The sequence below is a fragment of the Carcharodon carcharias genome, chromosome 11 (assembly GCF_017639515.1).
Source record: "Carcharodon carcharias isolate sCarCar2 chromosome 11, sCarCar2.pri, whole genome shotgun sequence".
Taxonomy (NCBI): Eukaryota; Metazoa; Chordata; class Chondrichthyes; order Lamniformes; family Lamnidae; genus Carcharodon; species Carcharodon carcharias.
The window spans coordinates 78,410,895-78,435,878 of NC_054477.1; the positions used below are offsets into that span (position 1 = coordinate 78,410,895).

The 24,984-nt window shown below is 41.7% G+C and overlaps 1 protein-coding gene across 5 annotated transcripts in view; it reads right to left on the bottom strand.

Moving 5' to 3' along the window:
* Positions 1 to 24,984, bottom strand: part of tenm4 (teneurin transmembrane protein 4) — a 523,453-nt gene that overhangs the window by 411,122 nt on the left and 87,347 nt on the right. Inside the window, exon 4 of one of the 5 annotated variants that reach the window (XM_041199171.1) lies at positions 17,558 to 17,573. The exons of the other annotated variants lie outside the window; for them this stretch is intronic. Coding sequence (XP_041055105.1) covers positions 17,558 to 17,573 — 16 coding nt within the window. The remainder of the gene's footprint in view (positions 1 to 17,557; positions 17,574 to 24,984) is intronic. 5 annotated transcript variants of the gene reach the window in all.

A 24,984-nucleotide genomic window follows, 5' to 3' on the forward strand; every position in this document is an offset into this window, starting at 1 on the left:
CTGTTACCAAGTCCTTCAAGTACCTAGCACATTCTTGAGCAAGATCAGTGCAAAGTAGTAAGCAACAAACTTGCAGGTTGTTGTGACCTTTAAACCACACTGATTGCAGGGTTTGGGGGGGGGGGGGGGGCGTCTCATGCTATTGAACACCTGCCCAAGAGAGGGCACAGTGGCATACAGTCAGGAAGGAATTGCCCTGGGAGTCCTCAACATTGACTCTGGACCCTATGAAGTCTCATGGCATCAAGCCAAACATGGTTAAGGAAGTCTCCTGCTGATGACCACATACCCCCCTCCCTCCCTCAGCTGATGAATCAGTGCCCCTCCATGTTGAACACCACTTGAGGAAGCACTGAGGGTGGCAAGGGTGCAGAATGTACTCTGGGTGCGGGACTTCAATGTCAATCACCAAGAGTGGCTCGGCAGCACCACTATTGATTGAGCTGGCCGAGTCCTAAAGGACATAGCTGCTAGGCTAGGTCTGCGGCAGGTGGTGAAGGAACCAACATGAGGGAAAAACATACTTGAACCCATCCTCACTAATGTGCCTGCAGATGCATCGGTATCGGTAGAAGTGACTGCCGCACAGTCGTTGTATTCTGACCCAATGACAGTGAAGTAACTGCACTGCAGGAGACAAAGTCCCACCTTCACATTGAGGATACACTCCATCATGTTGTGTGGCACTACCACCGTGCTAAATGAACAGATTTAGCAACTCAAGATTGGGAACCCATGAGGCGCTGTGGGCCATCAGCAGCAACAGATTTGTGCTCAAACACAATCTGTAAGCTCACGGCCTGGCATATCCCCCACTTTACCATTACCATCAAGCCAGGGGATCAACCGTGGTTCAATGAAGGGTGCAGGAGTGCATCTAGGAGCAGCACCAGACATACCTAAAAATGAGGTGTCAACCTGGTGAAGCTACAACACAGGACTATTTGCATACCAAACAGCATAAGCAACAAGTGATAGACAGAGCTAAGCGATCCCACAACCAACGGATCAGATCTAAGCTCTACAGTCCTACCACATCCAGTCGTGAATGCTGGACAATTAAACAACTCACTGAAGGAGGAGGCTCCACAAATACCCCTATCCTCAATGATAGGAGAGCCCAGCACATTAGTGCAAAAGATAAGGCTGAAACATTTGCTACAGTTTTCATTCAGAAGTGCCAAGTGGATGATCTGCATCACAGATGCCAGTCTTCAGCCAATTCAATTCACTCTACGTGATATCAAGAAACGGCTGAAGGCACCGGATAGTGCAAAGGCTATGGGCACTTACAATATTCTGGCAATAGTACTGAACACTTGTGCTGCAGAACTTGCCGTACCCCTAGCCAAGCTATTCCAGTACAGCTACAACACTGGCATCTACCCAGCTATGTGGGAAATTGCCCAGTTATGTCCTGTACACAAAAAGCAGGACAAATCCAATCTGGCCAATTACCACCCCATCAGTCTACTCTTAATCTTCAGTAAAATAATGGAAAGGGTTATCAACAGTGCTATCAAATGGCTCTTGCTTAGCGATAACCTGCTTACTAACATCCAGTTCGGGTTCTACCAGGGCCACTCAGCCCCCGACTTCCATAACAGCTTGGTTCAAACATGAACAAAAGAACTGAACTCCCGAGGTGTGCTGACAGTGACTGCCTTTGACATCAAGGCTGCATTTGACCGAGTGTGGCATCAAGGGCCCTAGCAAAACTGGAGTCAATGGGAATCAGGGGGAAAACTCTCCTCTGGTTGGAGTCATACTTAGCACAAAAGAAGATGGTTGTGGTTGCTGGAGGTCAGTCATCTCAGCTCCAGGACATCACTGCACAAGCTCCTCAGGGTAGTGTCCTTGGCCCACCCTTCTTCAACTGCTTCATCAATGACCTTCCTTCTATCATAAGGTCAGATGCTTGTTTGGCACCACATCCACAAACATTCACTCCCTCCACCACCGATGCACAGTAATAGCAGTGTGTACCATCTACAAGATGCACTGTGGGAATTCACTAAGGCTCCTTAGACAGCACCTTCCAAACCCACAACCACTACCATCTAGAAGGACAGGGGCAGCAGATAGGTGGGAACACCAGCACCTGGATGTTCTGCTCCAAGTCACTCACCATCCTGACTTGGAAATGTATCGCCGTTCCTTCACTGTCGCTGGGTCAAAATTCTGGAACTCCCTTCCTAACAGCACTCTGGGTGTACCTACAACACATGGTCTGCAGTGTTTCAAGAAGGCAGCTCACTGCCACCTTCTTAAGGGCAACTGGGGATGGGCAAAAAATACTGGCCCAGCCAGCAAAGCCCACATTCTGTGAATGAATAAATAAAAACAAGAAAAAGAAAACCAATGTGAACAGTGAGGTCGAAAATGACAGGTTGGCGTCAAATCAGTGTTTGCCGCTGACTGACGTCACGATCCACTTAAACTCTGCAAATTCCAGAGCCGCAGATTTGGTGCCGGCCGCACTGGAAGTGGGCGCAACCAGTATGAATTATATTTTTCAACTTAACAGGCTCCATTGGCACCAAAACTACTAGTGCTAAGCAGCCAAATTTTGCTGCTCCAGCAGTCATCTTTTTCTGTTACGCTAGTCCTCACATCACAGCTTCCACTCTGCTACACATTCACTGTTTGTAGTGAGCTCAAGTAATCATTCCTTTGATGATGAATTTGTTCATTTCTGGCTCGAAATGGCTATCTCTGAAAATTGACTGAAAAAGGACTTTTTTTCCCATGAATGGCCATGACAGCAGACCAAACTGCCCATAAAGTTTGACATATATATTCATATGTGTATAGCAGGATGAAAATGACACCTCATCACATTAGAAATTCTCTAGTCTCAAACAAGTGATATTTAAGAACATCAAAGAATGCAGGTATTAGAAAAGCAAATCTATTCCTATTTTTTAAATCAGTTTTCTTATTAAGGGGTGTTACCAAAGTGGACTTCCGATAACTATATTTATATGAAGATCACAATGCACCAGATCTCAGTCCACGGCGCAAGTATTGATTGCTGCAACATTATGTTTGCAAGGTCTTTCTGAAAACTATCATGTCTGTAATAACCAAGATTACATTCATTGCTGTGCGCTAACATTCTCTGCATTATCATTCTATATGTTGACTAGTTAAAATGATAAAAAATAATCAATATTTAATTAAATGCAACACAGAAGCTGCTAGTCAAAAACATTTTACCAACAAAATAACAGGCATTGTCAGCTTCATGCCCATGAGGTGATCAAAGAATAACACTGATAGTGATCTTGGAACAATCCTTCGTGCAAACCATCCGATCTGTCCAGTTAAAGGAGCCACACAGCAGAAAAAGAATAAAAGAACTTGGGAGATGACAAAAATATACAGAAAAGTACTTTTGACTTTCATACAACCTGTAAAAGATATTATTCCCAGCATACTGGAAGCTTTTACTTTGTGAGACCAAATTCAATAAAAATCAGCTCCGTCTCTTATAATAAGGAGAAAGAAAACTTAAATCTTCTCGAGGGGAAGTATGTGTGGTCAATGTTCATATACAGAAGTCAACCTTGAGCTAAACAGAATCATACAAGTTAAAAATACACAATTTTTGTGTTAACCTGGAGTGAATGTCCCATCTCCACAGGAGCATTTTTCAAATGTGTTATATTTAATTGAAGAACTGGCTCTGCTCAATCCCATTGAACATAGTGGCGATTGGTGTTGAGCAAAGGGAAACCAAAAAAAAAATCAAACTTATGGACTCCATATTTCATAGCCTCAGCCTGGCAAGAATGGGGTGGTAGTGGGCTTAAAATGATAGTGCAACAGCTATCACGCTGTGTTTGATCATGCTGCAACTGTTGCCATTTTCACCCTGTCAGAAAAATGGGTAGCCAAAGCAGCCACTTGTTTTTGGACAGCAGCCTAATTATAGCATGCTAATTAAGGTCTTACATCAGTTGTGGTGACCTGTTGCAATTGTGTGGACTGCTGTACATGTTCCAACATTGGTGCTAGGCATTGAGCAGTCTAACCAGAGGTCCTTAATAAAGGAAACCCTGCAGGCTATTCTGGAAACAGGTAAAGTTGCTGGATACAAATAAGGAGCATGATCTCAGTTGATGTTTTCCTTTTCCTACTACTGGCATTCTGGGGCCATTGCTTTCTTTTCAATACCCTCCAATATGAGATTAGCTAAAAAGGCAGGAATGGAATCTGGAACCTTTCTAATCTGTATGACTCAGTGCACCAGAGCAAACAGGAAAGGAAAGTGCCATGCCACCCAACCCCACCCTCCCAAGTTGTTCTGCTTTTCAATTAGGTCATGGTCAGTCTGTTCTTCAAACCATTTACCCATTTGACCCATATGCCCTCAAAACCAAACTTACTTGTCAGCCTGCACTCACCTCTCTCCTTGACCTTTTGCCTCCTGCAGTGCCTCAAGTGCCCCTGGCACCCTTCCAGACTGTTGAAGGCTGCTGCCAATGTCAGAGTCAATTGAATCATTGTGGACCAAACAGAAAAGCTGCCTCTCGGCACCTAATTGTTTGCTGGATGATGGAGATGAGGCATGAGGCCCAATTTGGAACATACCTTGGACCTCCAGTTTCTAGTATGTCCATCAAGCCTGCTGTTGATCCTGTGCCTGAAAATGAGCCAGAAAGAATCTTTCCTTTCAGTGGCTCTAGGAGGGGAGGATAACATAATTTGATGTAAAAAAAAAGATTAGCATCAAAAATCTTATTTTGGAAAAAAGGACATCTTGAGGATATGTCATTGAATAAAGAACCTATCAATCAATTTTCTTTGTCATAATTAAACCAGGGCACTGATTGCTGTGATGAACAAGTCTATTGCATAAATTGATACTAAATTCAGCTTAGATAGCCTTAGCTTATAATCATGTTTTCTATTTCTCAATTTTGCAAGAAAAATGTCTCCACATCCATCCTACCAATTCTCTTCTAAAGATTTATGTTTTATTTCTACTTCGGTCTTTATCGTAATGTGAATAGATTCAGCTCATGACTCAAGTCATAAATTACTAATTTAATATTTAGTATCATTTTGTTCCTTATCTTTAAATTTATTATAAATATTCCTGTATTTTCTGAAGAGGCAAGATTACCAAAACAGGATATCACTGGGCTGTTCTGACATGTGACACCATTGCCATGTTGGGTGGACTGGTGTTCTGGTACATCCTTCTATTGGCTATCGTCCTTAGTATAAGCCAGCTGATGTACGAGAAATCAGCAGCGTTTTAAATCTCAAAAACGAGCATCTGAGTTTTGCCCACCCGCTGAAATAGGCCAGGAGCCGATCTGATGTGTTTGGATTGTTATACTGCATCATGTCAGCAGAGCAAAGGGACTGGCTCCCCAGTACTGAACTGGGGAAAGGCGAGAAAACAGAGGTTACTCTGTAGATAAAGAAAATCAGTAAATTACCTTTGAAGACCCTAGCTGAAAGATAATATTGGTTGAACCATAGTTGTTGGTTGCTTACTTGCTCTCTTAATTGAAAATAGTGAAATATGAAGAAGTCTTGAGGAAAGAGAGAAAAATACAACTTAACTTGCATGATTTCACTGTTATGCCCTTGGCGTCTATGGTCCTTTTTATACGCATTAGCATTCTGTATGGCAGAGAAATAAATATACTGGCACTTTCAATATTCAATTAACCATCATAGGACAGGAGTAGGCTGTTCAGCCCCTTCAGCCATTCAATCAGATCACTGTTGATCTGCATCTCGAATCCAGTTACCTTCCTTGATTCCATTTTCCTTAGTATGTTAAGCATTTTCTATAACACACCAGTGAGTGCACTTCTAAAAGTACTCAATTGGCTGTAAAGCACATTAGAACATGGTGAAGTCATGAAAGGTTCTATAGAAATGCAAGTCTTCCTCTCTTTCTTTGTTTCTTTACCCTTATTTAGCAAAAATCTTTCAATCTTCATTAAAAAATTTGAACCTTAACAGCTCGAATGCAGTTGAACCTTTTCTTTGATCCAATTTGACATAGCTGTCACCCAACACTGACATGCATTGTTAATTGTATATCAATGAGGTGTTTAATTGAATTCAGGAGGTGCAAACTCATCTGTAATCATAGATCATAGATTGCTGTGTATAAGCCAAACTGGTGAATGAGATGACTCCATTTTCTTGGCTTCACAAATCATGTTTTTGGTATATACTCGACAAATAAGTTGACCCATTTTCAGCCATGTTATGCTATATTCACATTAGTAGTCACCCTCAAATTTTCACCCCACAAATATATGTTTTCCTTACTGGTACCTTATAACTAGGTGCAAGGGATCCAGTAGTGTTGGAGTTTAAGACACGCCTACATAAAGCAGACTCCATGTGGTGAATGACAATGATGGCAACTACCCACACCAGCGGTTCATTTTTATACTTGGCATATAAGCCAACCGCCATTTTTTCAGGGGGTTTTCAAGGCTTCAGAGATTGGTTTATACAGCGACATCTACGGTATATAGGAGCAGGCTAAAACTGTGGTTATTTCAGCTATGGTTTTGGTACGGGCCTGAGCCCCTCACTCGATTTCCACTTTTTTCATTTTTGTTTTACTTTTTCTTTTCCTCTCCTTGACACTCTTCTAGCAGCATGCCTCCTTTCACTTATCCACCATAAGGCACTCTGTCCTCCAAATTCTCTACCCTAACCCTACTGTCAGTACTTCTTGGCATTCTTGCTATCTTGCTACCATCCCATGCTTGACTCAGTCTTAGTGAAGCTTATAGCTTCCCTCAGTGCCCCTCTTGGCATTCTCTGAAGGGCTCATTGAGACACTTGATGCTGACTTATTATGAGTAGCAATCCCTATTGCCCATCCTACTCTTACACCAAATTTCCCTCCCGTCTGCCCACTGAGGGCTATTCTTGTCAATCTCCATCCAATTCACTCCTCCTATTGCTGAGCCTGGGCACTCTGCTGGTGTATCAGCTCACACCACATCTACTTATCTTCTTCAAGAATGTCCATTCACCCATGAACAAGGCCCTTGGCATGAACTTATTGTGGATCATTGTAGCAACATCCTGGCTGAGTGGTGATGACACTTTTTCCCTAACTGAAACTACTCCGCCTGGCTACATCTTCCACCACTTACCATGTCCTGATCACCGCATGGGAGTGTGACGCTGATCATCAAAGCATATCTTGGCCTCACCCCTTACTCCTTCGGCACTTTTTCCTCCTTTAAACATCCTCTCATTCAAAATCCTCTACTGTGGTCCAAAATAGGTCTTTGCTGATGAAGATCTCTGCCCTGCTCTCCTCCCTCAGCATCTACACTGAACAACTTTTCATCCTTCATGATTTCAACCCATCGAGCTTTCTCTCCCTCCTCCAAGTTCACTGCCCTCTTAAAGTCCTTCAATTTTTCCCCCAATATAAATTCCCCAATCCATATTCAAGGCACCTCTGGGCTCTGCCATCTTGTAGGATCTCACAACTTGCACTGTACCAATCACAGATTAGGATGTTTCTAATCATTGGACTGGTAATCCAGGGGCTCTGGGGACATGGGTTTATATCCTACCAGGCAGCTGATAGATTTTAAATTCAATTAATAAAGCTGAAATATAAAGCTAGTGTCAGTAATGGTAACTATGAGACCATTGTTGATTGTTGTAAAAAACCACCTGGTTTACTAATGTCCTTCAGGGAAGGAAATCTGCCACCCTTATCTGGTTTGGCATACATGGAACTCCAGACCTATAGCAATGTGGTTGACTCCTAACTGCCCTCTGAAACAGCCTATCAAGCCGCTCAGTTCAAGGGCGCTTGGGGTGTGCAACAAATGCTGGTCTTGCCAATGGCACCAACATCTCACGAAAGAATAAATAGCATAAAGAAATTTACTCAACTGCATTTTCAAAGTCCCAACTGTCTCATTTTTAGCCCTCCATTCACCACAACATATCTGTAGCTATTCATTTGCTCAACCATACCCTCAATATTTGATGCTCATGTTCCCATTAAAACCATTACTCTCTCTCACCCTGGCCACTCCGCCGGTACAACCTTCATCTCCACTTCCTTAAGCCCAGTCGTGAAAGATATGGTGGACAATTAGTTTAGCTATTCATTGCCAGATCTCCCTGGACCACATGAAGTGCTGTCAGGACCTTCACCGATCTGTGAAAATGGTTCCCAATTCCAATATCATCCTGGAATGCAAAGGTAACCCTGGCTTCTTTTCTTTACTGCAAAGCATCTCCTTAACCCATTCTCACCTCCTCCACCTTCACCTCCAACAATAAGTCTAAGGAGCTCATGGACTTCTTTGTTACTAACATTCAGACCATCTGATCAGCTGCTTCCTTTCCTTCCACGAGCCCACAGGGTCAAACTTCCTCTAAAAGTTCCCTACTGCTCTAGCCCTGAACTTGCAACTTTCTCTAGTTTCTCTCCTTTCTTCTTATGCATTCTCCACGAGACCGACCTCTTGCTCCCTCAACTCTATTCCCTTTAAACTGCGGACCATTTGACCTTACTTCCTCGTCCCCATATTAGCTGATATTGTTGACTGCTTCCTCTATTCAGGCATTGTCCCTTTCCCTTTTAAATCAACCATCTTCAACCCTCTCTTCAAAAAATAATCCTTGACCTACAATCCTTACAAACTACTGTCACATCCACAACTTCTGTTTCCTCTCCAGCATTCTTGAACATGTTGCTGTCTTCCCATATCCATGCCCATGTTTCTCAGAATTCCATTTGAATCCCTTCATTCGGGATTCCACCCCAGTCATAGTACCAAAACAGCTTTTAGCAAAGTTACAATTGACGTCATGCAATGTGATAAAGGTAAACTTTCCCTCCTCATCCTTCCTGACCTGTCTTTGGTACATCACCCTCCTCCAACACCTCTGCACTGTTATCCAGCTGGGAGAGACTACATTCGCCTGGTTTCTTTATTATCTACCTAATCATAGCCAGGGAATTACCTGCAATGCTTTCTCTTCTCGTTCCTACACTGTTACCTCTGGTATCCTCCAAAGATCAATTCTTAGCCCTCCCCTATTTCTCATCTACAAGCTGCTGCTCAGTGACATCATCCAAAAGCTCAGTGTTAATTTTCACATGTACACTGAGGATAACTCTGAAATTCTCCACCGTTGCTAAATTAACAAACTGCTTATCTAACATGAGATACTGGATGAGCCAAAATTTCCTCCAAAAAGAATTGGGAAGTCTGAAGCCACCGTCTTCATCCCTTCCACAAACTCTGTTCCTTAGCTGTTGACTCCATCCCTCTCTATGACAACTGTTTGAGGCTAAACTAGTCTATTTGCAATCTTGGCATCATATTTGACCCAGAGATGAGAATCCGGCCTCAATTTCATGTCATCATTAAGACCACCTATTTCTACCTCAATACGATCTGACTTCTTTCCTGCCTCAGCTTATCTGCTGCTGAAACCCACATCCATCAACCTTTAGGCGTGACTATTTCAATGCAATCCTAGCTGGTCTCCTACATTCTATCCTCTGTAATCTTGAAGTCATTCAAATCTCTGCTGCCCAAGTCTTAACACACATTAAGCCCCATTCACCTATTACCTGGTGCTCGTTGACTTTCATTGGATTTGGGTCAAACAGTGCCTAATTTTAAAATTCTCATCCTTGTTTTCAAACCCCTCTATGGCCTCACTCTTTCCTATCTCTGAAATCTCCTCCAGCTCCACAAATCTCTAAGATATCTGTGCTGCTCTAATTCAGGCCTCTTGGCCCCAATTTTAATTACTCCACCATTGTTGACCATGTCTTCAGTTGGCTATGCCCTAGCCTTTGGAATTCCCTCGTTAACCTCCCAACCATGCACTCCTCATTGAAGGCATATCTTAAAACTTACCTCTTTAATCAAGCTTTTGGTTATCTATCCTAATGTTGCCTTGTGTGGCTTTGTGTTTAATTTTGCTTTACAATGCTCCTACAATGTGCTTTGGGATACTTTTATGTTAAAGGTGCTATATAGGTTGTTGTTGAATCAGAGTTGCATGCTATGTAATGTGTGCTGTCTCTGTAAATAAAAGCTTGAGAGTGTATAAAGACTAGATTCCAGTTCTATTCTTCACTGCCTGCCTATCTAAATTCTAATGTGTATTACCTCCAGTGCAGTTGCTAAAACACATTTTTCTCTTCAACTTAAAATAGTCTGCTACCCTCACAATGTGGTGTAATTGGAAACATATATAATGACTTCATTAAGGCCATTAATAACTATGATGAACAGCAGGGTTCCAGGATAGATGTCTGGAGGATTACAGTGGTGACAGTTGCCCAATTACAACAATTGTATCCAAGACTACCCTTTGTTTCCTGTTACCTAGCCAATTAATCATCTAATTTGCAATTTCATCTTGGATCATATGAGATTTCACTTTTAGCATTGTTTTACTGTAAAAAACCATGTCAAATATATTCAAGTCATCATAATACACTCTCAGAAATTTCCAATAAATTTGAAAGGCATCATCTACATTTTATAAACTCGTGTTTTTTAAAATGTATTGCCATTACCTTAATGGGTGCTTGAGTTCATTTTGTTAAATTGATAATATTATTTATTTTGTGCTATTGAATCTACACTAACAGAGCACAAAACATAAATGTGTAGCACCAGTGTTTTGGCCATTAGGAGTACTTTAGAGGTCCAAATGCCATCCGCAATGTGTAAACATCATACCCATCTGAGTCGCGGCAGACACCATTTGCTGAGGGCATTAGCAGGTGCGCAGTGAGCTGGAAGTATGCAGATTAAGAAGATTATAACTTCAATCAGCTTGTAACTCTGATTTAATAGCAATGCTACTAGTTTGGAGCTAATCCCTTTCTTAATCATTCACAGTTGAGTATGTGTTCAACAGGAGAAAGGACACCCAACCAGTGCTTTTAAAATTACTCTCAGGTTAGCTGTTGAATGATTGCCTCTCTAGCTTGCTTTGCTCCTTTAAGACACTTCATAAAACCTATATCTTTGACCAAATTTTTGATCATCTGACCTAATATCTCCTTATGTGGCTCAGTATCATACTTTGTTTTATAAAATTCCTGTGACGCGCCTTGGGATGAGAATAACGTTAAAGGCACCACATAAGTTATTGCTGTTGTTGAATTCTAGAGTTATTAAAATCTATATGGAGTAGTGTGGCAGGTGCTGAAAGACTTGGTCCTAACTTCAAAGCTTCTGCACAAACCAGTTGCTTCAAGACATGGTTTCAGCATCTTGAATACAGTATGGCTAGCAGAATGAACAGACGCGATTCATAATTGGGCAAGGTGCTAGAAAAACGTGGAGGATGAGGGCGGGAGAACAGCTCTTAGCAGGCCACCACATCTGCCCAGGCAGTTCAGGGAACAATTCTACTCGAAACTTAGTAAGGAACAGTACAGAAGGTATATACATTTCAGTCGGTACATCCTCACTTGTGTGTGCCACCTGCTGCAGCCACAACTGCAAACTTGGAGCAGGGCAGGGACTGCATTGCCAATGGCTATGAAGGTAACCTGGGCTATGAGTTTTTGTATGATTGGTTTGTTCCAGTTTGAGCTGGCGATATCTGTTACATTTCGCAGTTTGCTATCCACTTTTGTGTCAGGGAGGCCACTGAGGCTCTCTATACAAAGACAGCTGACTACATTTCATTCTAAAGCCAGAGAGTAGCAGGTGGAGTGAGTACGCAGCACCCTCTGATTTACTGATGAAAAGCTGACTGGTGCAGAACAAAGGCATCATGACTGCTGCCAGGATAGTGGGCATTCACTTGCATGATGTACTGAGCATGGTCGCACACCAACTGCATATTCAGGGAGTGAAACCTTTTGCGGCTGTGGTCCATCTCTTCATTAAGATGCGAGGTCCCCAAAGTCATGTGTGTGCAGTCTGTGGCACCATAGGGAAGCCCACTAACATGGCAATGCCACATGTACATTCTGCCTACTTCTCTCTGTGAATGTAATGCACTCCCTCTCCTGGTATACACTGCTTCAGAGACCTTCTATATACAACAGTGAACAGCAAACTGGATAATATTCAAGCTGTCACCTGTCACCTAAGGATCCCAATGCAAAGAAGTTAGTTCATGTCTACAGTCACCTTTTCAGCCATTGACAGTGCTGTACTTGCCCTACTCAGTCTGTAAGTCCATCTGCAGCAGGTGGCAGATTGCAGTGTGCCCTTGTTCACAGTTTGAGGCAAGAAACATGCATTCTGCAGATGCTGGGTGGATAGGCCTTTAGCTAGGGGCCTTACTCCCCTTCCTCCTCCTCCTTCTTTGAACAGCTTGTCCTCCTCTATTATTTTTGCTCTATCTCCCTGTCAGGTTGTAGGCCAAGGTGAATGGTAATTACAGTACTCGTGACTCAGAGCAAATGGTCTGAGCAGAACCCTTGATGTGAGAACCAAGGTCTTCAACACTTGCAACACTACTCTCCTATAGACTTCACTAACTTGAAATAACAGCGGAAAAAACACAGCACATCTACATACTCAACAACAGCCAGATGAAAATCAATCAACAACTAACCTGAAAGTACTTGATGAGCCCCTTAAATAGCATTGTATGCGTGCTTCCTTCTGTTAAACACATTCAGCTGTGCATGTTTAAGAGAGAGCTTTAGCTGGAGTGGGAGGTCACTACGTGCGTTACATGCTGACTGACATCACAATATGTCTACTCTGCAGACTTGCATCCAACATGCCCCTAAAGCCCACACCAATTCCCCCACCAAAAATGGCATCTGGCGCTTGTTGCACTCAAGTGTGTGGGAGCTGCAGATACCATGTGGTAGTCAATTTAGTACCCATAGAACTGAAAACACGGTTGCTATGGAGCTGAATTTCACAGCCATAACATACATGTAAACGTCTAACAAAGTGAAGTGCAAGATGTTTGAAACTATTTTTCTAGATAACCATTTCTGGATAAATGCATAATGGCACAATATTGGAGCAAATAAACTCTTTTCTGTTTGCGCCTTTATTTCTTTACTTTGTGCTCTCCATCTAACACACAGTATATATCAGAATCAAACTAGCAGATTGTCTTCTGATCTCATACACATTCTTTCTGTCAGGAAACCATTACTCATCTTTTCTCCAAAGGCACAATGTGATGCATGCATTTTTCTAAACGCAACATATTCATCCATAGAAAAGATTTCACAATATTTCAATTTAATTCACTTTTGAAGACAGTTTAAGATAAACAATTCTCATCGTAAACCATAGCTTCATTACACTGAGCTCCAAACCATTCCTGTTAGCGCTCCACATTCGTGGAGAATTTATGATGAACATGCAGGGTAATTTCAAAGCCAAACCAAGGATCAAAGCAGCTTTGGGGGCACGAGAATGTTCAGCTGCTCAATAAACCATTCTTTGGTGGCTGTAATTCACTTTTGAGAACAAAGTTGAAATTATTCTCTTTTCACTTCATTTTTTGCTCCTTGATGGTCATACGATGCCATTTCTCCAGTAAACAGAGCAAGATCCGATTTAACAATGGCCACAGTCAATGTTGTTCCTTGATCATAGTTTTAGAGCAGTAAGCTGGTTTGCTCTGCTGTTTGTTTGCTTCACAAAAGTACCACCTCTCATCTATGTGGTACATCTGACAGAGAATTGTGAAAACTCAGGCAAGAAAGTTGGGACATAAATACACATTGCCTGGTGGTCAAGTCTTCAACTCTTCGACCTATTGGGTCATCAATGTATACTCATTCGATTACTGCACAGCCTTGAGTGTGTTCAGCGTGAACTACCAAGGATTTTCCAGACTTGCTGTGGCAGATGCAACGAGCCAGCCAGAAGTCCATTGACTTCAGCAGGACCGGAAGACCCTGCCGGCGGGTGGGACCAGAAAATCCCGGCCCTAGTTTTTGACTAAAAGTTGAAATTGGTAAAAGTTGAAAATCACTAAAGTTGTCACCTTTGAAATTTTATTCTGGAGGCTGACTTTGCTATGATTTAAACAACAATGTCTCAGTATGACACTTAATCTGGGTGTCTCAATCACTTCAGAGGTCCATTATTCCTCAAGTGAAGTCCTTTATCAAAAGGTTTTTGACAGGAAATTACTAGTTGTTTGAGTAAAGCTAATCAAGTTTCCGTCAAAAAGGGGAAAGCTGGTCTTGTGCTGTCAAAGTCTGTTGGCATGTGGTCGAAATATTCTACTGAAAGCAGATAAAGATTCAGGGATCAGCAGTCAATCTTCTATCATGCAGTGAATGGGAGTTTTGCTCTAGCAGTGGCCTATTTTATTCACAGTATGAGTTCAATAAACTATTTCTACAGAAGCCAGAATTTTAGGAGGTCAGAAAATGTGAAAGATTACACATCAAAATGGATTTCAGCTGGTAAGAGTTTGCAGAAGTTACTTCAAAATACCTTAACATAATTCAGTGATTTACTTTTTACTTCAAACAGTTCCTGAATTCTGGTAATGTAGCATATTCTGACTGTAAAATAGCTACGCAGTGTAGTGCTTTCAATTTGTTGAAAATTGAAACGTTAATTTATACTCCCTTAAGGAATAAAAATATTCCTGGAAAATGGTACATCCATGGCTAACTAGAGAAGTTATGGATAGTATAAGATTAAAAGTAGGTGACAATGTTATTATACAGCAACACATGATTACATGCATACCAAATAGTGGAAGCAATATGCGATTGACAGGGCAAAGTGATCCCACAGCCAACGGATCAGATCTAAGCTCTGCAGTCCTGCCACATCCAGTTGTGAATGGTGGTGGACAATGAAACAACAAACAGGAGGAGGAAGCTCAAAGAATATCCCCAACCTCAATGACGAGGAAGCCCAGGTGCAAAAGTCAAGGTTGAAACACATACAACCATCTTCAGCTAGATGTACCAAGTGGATGATCAAGCTTGGCCTTCTCCTGAGGTCTCCAGCATTGAAGATGCCAGTTTTCAGCTAATTTGATTCACTCCATGTGACATCCAGAAACAGCTGAAGATACTGGAATCAGCAAAGATTATGGCCACAGACAAAATCGCGCTGTAATATTGAAGACTTGTGCTCCAGAATTAGCTGTGCCACTAACCAAGCTGTTCCAGTACCGTTGCAACACTGATAAATACCTGAATGTGAAAAATTGCCCAAGTATGTGCCATCCACAAAAAACAGATCAAATCCAATCCGTCCAATTACCATTCTATCAGACAACTCTCAATCATCAAAATGATGGAAGGTGTCACTAACAGTGCTATCAAGCGGCACTTACACAGAAATAACCTGTTCACTGATGTTCAGCTTGGGTTCAGCCAGCTTCAGACCTCATCAACACCTTGGCCTAAACTTGGACAAAAGAGCGGAATTCCAGAGGTGAATTGAAAGAGACTGCCCTTGACATCAAGGCAGCATTTGATTGAGTGTGGCATCAAGGAGCCCTAATAAAATTGAAGTCAATGGGCATCGGAGGGCTGGAGTCATACCTAGCATAAAGGAAGATAGTTACAATTGTTGGGGGCCAATCATGTCAGTCCCAGGGCATCACTGCACAAATTCTTCAGTGTCATGTCCTAGGCCCAACCATCTTCAGCTGCTTCATTAATGATCTTCCCTCCATCATAAGGTCAGAGATGGTCTGAGGTGGAGATGTTCACTGATGGTTGCACAGTGTTAAGTACCAATCATGACTATTCAGATACTGGAACAGTCCATGTCCTTATGTGGCAAGACATGGACAATATCTAGGCTTAGGCTAATAAATCGCAAATCGTAACTTCTGAGCTCCCCAGTGAAGTATTGGGGGGGGTGGGGGCACCCCAAAAATGCACTGAGGAATCCCCATCGGAGGTTCCCCATAAGGTTCCCAAGTCGGAAGATGAGATGCTGTTCCTCCAGTTTGCGTTGAGCTTCACTGAAACAATGCAGCATGCCAAGGACAGATATGTGGGCAAGAGAGCAGGGTGGAGTGCTAAAATGGCAAGCGACAGGGAGATCAGGGTCATGCTTGCTGACAGACCAAAGGTGTTCTGCAAAGCGGTCACCCAGTCTGTGTTTGGTCTTTGTTCCAGTGAAGCTCAACGCAAACTGGAGGAACAGCATCTCATCTTCCGACTAGGCACTTTACAGCCTTCCGGACTGAATATTGAGTTCAACAACTTTAGATCTTGAACTCCCTCCTCCATCCCCACCCCTTTCCGTTTCTTCCCCCTCCCTTTTGTTTTTTCCAATAATTTATATAGATTTTTCTTTTCCCACCTATTTCCATTATTTTTAAATGTATTCCACCCATGGTTTCTTTCACCCCACCCCCACTAGAGCTACCTTGCTTGTCCTGCTCTCCAATCTTAATTAGCACACTCTTTTAGATAATATCACCACCTTCAACACCTCTTTGCTCTTTTGTCTGTGACATCTTTTGGTTATCTCCTCCTATCACTGCTTGCTTATCCCAACAACACCCCCCCTGTTAAACCAGCTTATATTTCACCCCTTTCCTATTTCTACTTAGTTCTGTTGAAGGGTCATGAGGACTCGAAACATCAACTTGGCTCTTCTCCGCCAATGCTGCCAGACCTGCCAGACAGGTATTTCTGTTTTTGTTTTGGATTTCCAGCATCCGCAGTTTTGTTTTCATCTCTCTATGTCTTACTGTTGCCTGAACGGAGGTGTAACTGGGAGTCAGATTAATTAGGGGATTTAGAAGTTATTATAGTAGTAATTTGCAGACATATGTATGCACTTAAAATCATTTCTTTTATTAATAAATGTTTAATCTAGTTTTGTAAAAAACCTATAAGGCTTGGTGGTCTCATTACTACTGAATTCAAAGCCCGCGTGTCAAAGCATACAAATTGCAAAAATTAGTTGTGGCAGTTGTCTCAAGTTTTCCTCTGGAATTTGAACAACTCAGCATTTACCGTCGGCTGTGCCATAACAGTCACTTGAAACATCACTTCACCAACATTGAATAGCACTAGGAAACTCACAACACCTCTACAAACTTAGAGCCAGTAGAAATCAATTAGCAACAAACTTGGAAGTAGTTTGCAATTGTGCTAGAATGAATGTTTCCAATTGCTGATGGCACGTTCAACCATCTTTGTTTAAGATAGGGCTTTAACTGCAACGATGAGGTCGAAAATTGGCAGCACTAGCATTAAATCAGCAGTACAACTGGACTACTCTGCATACTCTCAGCCCACACTCTGAACACCTGCTCTAAGACCTTCACAGGCTATGCTGGAAGTGTGAGCGCATGGTGCATATACCATTTTGGTACCAAAACTATGGGTGGTATGGAAACGAACTTTGCGGTCTTGGTCTTTGTCTTCACAGTAATTCTGAGGAAGTGAGAGTGAAGAATTTAACGTCGCTAATATTAGTAAAGTAAAAAATAGGACGCTAAACCGACAAACTTCCCTGGACCTCATAGGCCACATCCTACTGTCTTAGAAGGGGTGCTGCTGTGATACTGGATGCATTAGTTTTGATCTTCCAGAATTTCCTAGATTTTAGAATGAGGTTTCATGAAAAACGTGAAGGCCGCCTGGGCTCTTCGCCTGCCCGCTAACCTTAAAGTTGGACAAGCAGCATTCTTAACTGCTTTAATGACTTTGCTAATGGTCTTAATAGGCCTTTGACAGTTCGGTGGGTGCGCAGCTGACGCGGCTGCGCGTCCGCCAAACTGACAATCTGACTGACATGCGGTGATGTAATTTTATGCGTCGGCGAGCAGGCCCCACCCCCGCTCACCGACGGGAAAATTCTTCCCATTAGACTGGGGGTATTACATTAACATAGATTGATTAGTTGGCAGAAAATAGAAAGTAGCAATAAACAGATCATTTTGGGGATTGGAGGATGTAATTAGGGGATTGCCGCAAGATTCAGTGCTTGCAAATCAGCTATTTACAATCTATATAATGAATTAGATGAGGGGACAGAGTGCAATATATCCAAGATTGCAGATGATGCAAAGCTGCTCAGTCACAGTAATTGGAGTTCACCCATTTTATTAGTACTGAAACTGCATGGATCACAAAGACTATGTATTGATTACCAAAGAGTGAATGCAGCAACAAAAGCAGATTCATATCCTATTCCATGACTGGAGGATTGTTTTGAGAAAGTGGGACAGTCAATGTATATCACAAAAATTGACTTGCTGCGAGGATATTGGCAAGTACTCTTATCAAAAAGAGCAAAAGAGATATCAGCTTTTGTGATGTGGGATGGTCTATATCAATGCAAAGTAATGCCCTTTGGTATTAAAAATGTACCAGCAACGTTTCAGAGCGACAAACAAAGTGACTGAGGGACTAAGCAATTGTGCTGTTTATATTTATGGCTTAATATTATTCAGTCAAATGCTGGGTGAACATTTACACTATTTAAAAGAACTGTTTGATCGACTGCAGGAAGCCAATTTGGTTATAAATTTGGCTAAAAGCGAATTTGCTAAAGCGCAAGTTACCTATTTAGGCCACACTGTTGGATTTGGTCAAGTGGCCCCACGAGATGCAAATGTAAAAGCCATTGTGGAATTCCTAGTGCCTAAAACAAAATGGGAAGTTTTGAGATACCTATGCATGAGTGGATTTTATCAAAATTCATGCCAAATCTCAGTAGTGTAGTTGCTCCGCTGACTGGGTTGTTAAAAAAAATCAATGGACACAGGAGTGTTAGAAGGCATTTGACAGCTTTCAAGCTGTACAAACAACTACACTTGTTCTATCAGCACCTGATTATACAAAGCAGTTTAAGTTGGCTATTGATGCCAGTGATGTGGGCATTGGTGCTGTGTTACTACAAGAAGATGAACTAGGAATTGAGAAGCCGGTAGAGTATTTCTCACGGAAGCTGAATGTACACCAGGAGAAATATTCAACTATAGAGAAAGAGAATGAGTTTGGTGCTAGCTTTGCAGCATTTTGAAGTATATGCTGCAAACAATTCTTTCAAGAGTTATATATACTGACTGCAAGCCTTTGAAGTTTCTGGAAAAGTTTTAGAACAGAAACGCAAGACTAATTGGGTGGAGTTTATTATTGCAACCAGCAATTTACAAATTATACATGTGGCTGAATGAGAAAATTTAAGTGCAGATGTGTTGTCAAAAATTTAAAATGCAAAAGAACTTGGATATTGGCAGATGGAGAATGGACTGGAATGAACTCTATTTTTGCAAAACACTTGTATATTTTTTTTATGGTTAATGCATGTACACTATAGTGTAATAGATTTGTTTGTCTAGTTGAATTTAGTAAGAAATAAGAAATGGGTTGAAAAATGAAGCCATCTTTTTGGAATTATGATGATTCTTTTTTTGCCAAGGAGGGAGGTGTAAGAAATAGATGTTTTATTAAAATATCTTTGGGAATATTGTGTTGTTCTGTGGAAAAGGATGTGTGTGCATATGTGTGTATGTGTATGTATAATTAAGCAGGGCAGAGATTAATAGGAGGCAGGTTGTCTGGGGAGTCTAAAACATAAAAAGTATTGAGGTTTAAGGGGGGGTTGCTCTAACCCCCCCATCCCCCATTAAACCAGCTTATATTTCACGTCTTTTCTATTTTTACTTAGTTCTGTTGAAGAGTCATATGGGCTCGAAACCTTACCTGTGTTCCTCTCCGCAGATGCTGCCAGACCTGCTGAGTTTTTCCAGGTATTCTTACTTTTCTCCAGGATGGTATGTTGCCTCCCTGGTGTTAGGGTCAAGAATGTCTCAGAGCGGCTAGAGGACTTTCTGAAGGGGGAGGGTGAACAGCCAGTGGTCGTGGTACACATTGGTACAAATGACATAGGTAAAAACAGCGATGAGGTCCTAAAGGCAGAATATAGGGAGTTAGGAAGTAAGTTGAAAAGTAGAACCTCAAAAGGTAGTGATTTCAGGATTACTACCAGTGCCACGTGCTAGTCAGAGTAGAAATAGCAGGACAAATCGGATGAATACGTGGCTGATGAGATGGTGTGAGGGGGAGGGTTTCAGATTCCTGGAACATTGGGATTGGCTCTGGAGGAGGTGGGACCTGTACAGACTGGATGGGTTAGACCTGAGCAGGACCAGGATTGATGTCCTTGGGGGAATATTTGCTAGAGTAGTTGGGGAGGGTTTAAACTAAAATGGCAGGGGGATGGGAACCTATGCAAGGAATCAGAGGAGGGGGAATCAAAGACAAGAACAAAAGACAGAAAGGGGAATAAGGAAGGTGATAGGCAGAGAAATCAAGTGCAAGAATCAAACAGGGCCTCAGTGAAGAATAGTGGGAACGGGACAAGTAATGTTAAACAGACAAGCCTTAATACTTTGTGCTTTAACTTGAGGAGCATTTGCAATAAAGTGGATGAATTAACTGCGCAAATAGATGGAAACAGGTATGATATAGTCAGGATTATGGAGACATGGCTGCAGGGTGACCAGGAATGAGAACTAAACATTCAGGGTATTCAGTATTTAGGAAGGACAGACAATAAGGAAAAGGCAGTGGAGTTGCATTGCCGGTTAAAGAGGAAATTAAGGCAACAGTGAGGAAAGATATTAGCTCCGATGATGTGGAATCTGTATGGATAGAGCAAAAAACCTGTAGCGGGTGATATTGAGAATGGCATTAAACAGGAAATTAGAGACACATGCAATAAAGGAACATCTGTAATTATGGGTGACTTTAATCTGCATACAGATTGGGCAAATCAAATTAGTAACAATACCGTAGAGGAAGAATTCCTGGAGTGTATACTGGTTTTCTGGACCAATACTTTGAGGAACCAACTAGAGAACAGGCAATCCTAGACTGGGTATTGTGTAATGAGAAAGGAATAATTGGCATTCTAGCTGTGCGAGGCCCCTTGGGGATGAGCAACCATAATATGATAGAATTCTTCATCAAGATGGAGAGCGACATAGTTGATTCTGAGACTAGGTTCCTGAATCTTTATAAAGGAAACTACAATGGTATGAGGCGCGAGTTGGCTATGATGCATTGGGAAATGTTACTTAAAGGGATGATGGTGGATAGGCAATGGCAAACATTCAAAGAGCGCATGGGTGAACTGCAACAATTGTTTAATTCCTGTCTGGCGCAAAAGTAAAACAGGCAAGGTGGCCAAACCATGGCTTACAAGGGAAATTAGAGATAGTATTAGATCTAAGGAAGAGGCATACAAATTGGCCAGAAAAATTAACAGACCTGAGGGTTGGGAGCAGTTTAGAGTTCAGCAAAGGAGGACCTAGGGATTGATTAAGAAGGAGAAAACGAGAGTTAGCTTGCAGGGAACATAAAAACTGGCTGTAAAAGTTTCTATAAGTATGTGAAGAGAAAATGATTGGTGAAGACAGTCAGAAACAGGGAAATTTATAATTTATAGGAGAACAAAGAAATGGCTAACCAACTAAATACACACTTTGGTTCTGTCTTCACAAAGGACACTAATAACATACCAGAAATGTTGGGGAACGCAGGATTTAGTGAGAGGGAGGCACTGAAAGAAATCAGTATTAATAGGGAAATGGTGTTGGGGAAATTGATGGGACTGAAGGCCGATAAATCCCCAGGGCCTGATAATCTACATCTCAGAGTACTTAAGGAAGTGCCCCGAAAAAAAGTGGAGGCACTGGTGGTCATCTTCCGAGATTCTTTAGACTCTGGAACAGTTCCTACGGATTGGAGGGTAGCTAATGTAACCCCACTATTTAAAAAGGGAGGTAGAGAGAAAACAGGGAATTATAGACCAGTCAGCCTGATGTCGGTAGTGGGGAACATTCTAGAGTCCATTATAAAAGATTTAATAGCTGAGCACTTGGAAAACAGTGGCAGAATCGGACAGAGTCAGCATGGATTTATGAAAGGGAAATAATGCTTGACAAATCTACTGGAATTTTTCGAGAATGTAACTAGTAGAGTTGATGAGGGGGAGCCAGTGGAAGTGGTTTATTTGGACTCTCAGAAGACTTTCGACAAAGTCACACAGAAGAGATTAGTGTTTAAAGTTAAAGCGCATGGGATTGGGGGTAGTGTATTGAGATGGAGAGAAAACTGGTTGCAGACAGGAAACAAAGAGTAGGAATAAATGGGTCCTTTTCCAAACGGCAGGCAGTGACTAGTCGGGTACCGCTATGTATTATTGATTTAGATGAGGGAACTAAATGTAATACCTCCAAATTTTCAGAAGACACAAAGCTGGGTGGGAGGGTGAGCTGTGAGGAGGATGCAGAGATGCTTCAGTGTGACTTGGACAAGCTGAGTGAGTGGGCAAATGCATGGCAGATGCAGTATATTGTGGATAAATGTGAGGTTATCCACTTTGGATGCAAAAACAGGAAGGCAGATTATTATCTGAATGACTATAAATTGAGAGAGGGGAATGTGCAATGAGACCTGGGTGTCCTCATACACCAGTCGCTGAAAGTAAGCATGCAGGTGCAGCAGGCGGTAAAGAAGGCACATGGTATGTTAGCCTTCATAGCAAGAGGATTCAAGTACAGGAGCAGGGATGTCTTGCTGCAATTATACAGGGCCTTGGTGAGACCACACGGTATAATGTGTGCAGTTTTGGTCTCCTTATCTGAGGAAGGATGTTCTTGCTATAGAGGGCATGCAGCAAAGCTTTACCAGACTGATCCCTGGGATTGTGGGACTGACATATGAGGACAGATTGAGTCGGTTAGGATTATATTCACAAGACTTCAGAAGACTGAGGGGGGATCTCATAGAAACCTATAAAATTCTAACAGGACTAGACAGGGTAGAGGCAGGAAGGATGTTCCCAATGATGGGGGAGTCTAGAACCAGGGGTCACAATCTGAGGATACAGGATAGACCATTTATGATTGAGATGAGGAGAAATTTCTTCACCCAGAGAGTGGTGAGCCTGTGGAATTCACTGCCACAGAAAGCAGTTGAGGCCAAAACATTGTATGTTTTCAAGGAGTTAGATATAGCTCTTGGGGCAAAAGGGATCAAAGGATATGGGGAGAAAGCGGGAGCAGGCTATTGAGTTGGATGATCACCTATAATCATAATTAATGGCGGAGCAGGCTGGAAGGGCCGTATGGCCTACTCATGCTCCTAGTTTCTATGTTTCTAAGTTTCTATGTTAACAAAATAGCACAATTGTGCATCTTAATGTCCATTTACATTGATTATTTGCATTGGCACTAACGTGCCTTGTTTCAGATACAGAAGGCACTTCTGTACAACTATGCATGGCTTACATGAAAAACCTAATCAGCCAGTCAGAAGTGCCACATTATGACAGTGACACATTGCTGAACCTAAGTAGAACACTGGTGGTGGATCCTTACAGAAGATAGTAGAACGTTAGTGGCGGATCCTTACATAAGGTATCAGTGATTGGACATACCATTGATGAGCAAAGAATCAGCCAGTCACTGACACAATCCACTGACAACAGAAGGAATAGAAGATTGTCTCTGGAGACAATAATAAAACAAGAATGCAACATTGATGAAATAACACATCCTGCATCATTATTATAGAGATTAACAGGCCAGGCCTTTCACGAAAGGAGGAAGGATAGGCTGATCTACTTTATATGCTCTGACTCCAAATTTTGCCAACAGTAATTACTTTTAAAGTGAGATGGTATGAAGAAGCTTCATTCCAACCTTACTCTTCAGGAAAATCTTCTTGTGACTGTGATTCAGCAGGAACCAAAGAAACAGGACAAACATGAGTAGGATTACAGAGATGGAAATGGAAGAACAACTAGAATTGAAAATTCGCGAAAAAAATCAGTCAATAAAGGAAATAAGACAATTTTGGTGAGCTATCAGTATGATCCTTGTTGGAAAATGAAAGGTAGCCAGAAAGATTTTAATTACATTAAGTGAAAAACATAAATATACATACATATATGTACTTAACTAGAAAGAATATATACTGTAGCAGTTGCTGTGTCTGTTAATATTAGATTAAGCCTACCTGATACTTGTACAGTTCTGAAATAAACCAACTGATTTCAATCTGCTGCACAAGGTAACCATCGCACAGTCAGTCCAAGATTGGACTGGAATTCCATCTAAAACAGGGAAACCAGAAATACTGCCTGCGATTGCTCAGTAGCTGCCCCTTAGATCACAAATAATGCATTCAAGTTACAAGAGAAGGTTGTGTTGAAGACAGTATGAATCTAGCCTTCTGTCTATATTGCCTGATGATAATTGTTGAATATCAAGTTGATCTGATGAATAAAACCTTGAAGTATGATACAATTGCTGCATCAGTACTGCTATAAAATGGATGAGCTAAAATGCTGAAAAGCCTATGTATTCAGGTTTTCAGTTCCATTTATTATCAATTATAATCAGGAACATTCATAAGAATCTTACGCTGGTGGGATTTTCCAGTCCTGCCGAAGTCAATGGACTTTTGAATGGCTCACCACATTTATGGCCTCACCTCCGCCACAACAGGGCCGGAAAATTCCACCCATTAACTTTCAACATTTCCAGCAAATGCGCCTATAATGCAAGACTTAAGCATATATACAATTTTCAATGAAATCTGTTCATTTTAATTGAAATTGTTCTTGGAGGGTGCCTTTTGTCCTGTTATGAATGTATCCAAGATTGCTATTTCATACTCTGGGGAAAATTTGACTTATTCCACAAGCCTTTAAGTAAATTATTTGATACATAACACTGCATATTTAACAGTTAAATAGATTGACAGCTCAGTATCTCAGTCACATCAGAAACATCATCCAGTATTTCAGAACATGAAGTTTTACCACTTTTTTTGCAGTTGAAACCAAGCTAGCAAAATGAGGAGGTGGGGAAATTTGGGGGCAGTGGGTGGGTTGGGGGGAGAATTACTTTGGTTGGGTTGTATACAAATATCAAGAATGCATTCAAAAATGACACACTTATGATCACACATAACAACCAGAGCATCCTTCTGATCAAGGTGATTAATAGTATACAGTTGCAGGACTAAAAAGAAGT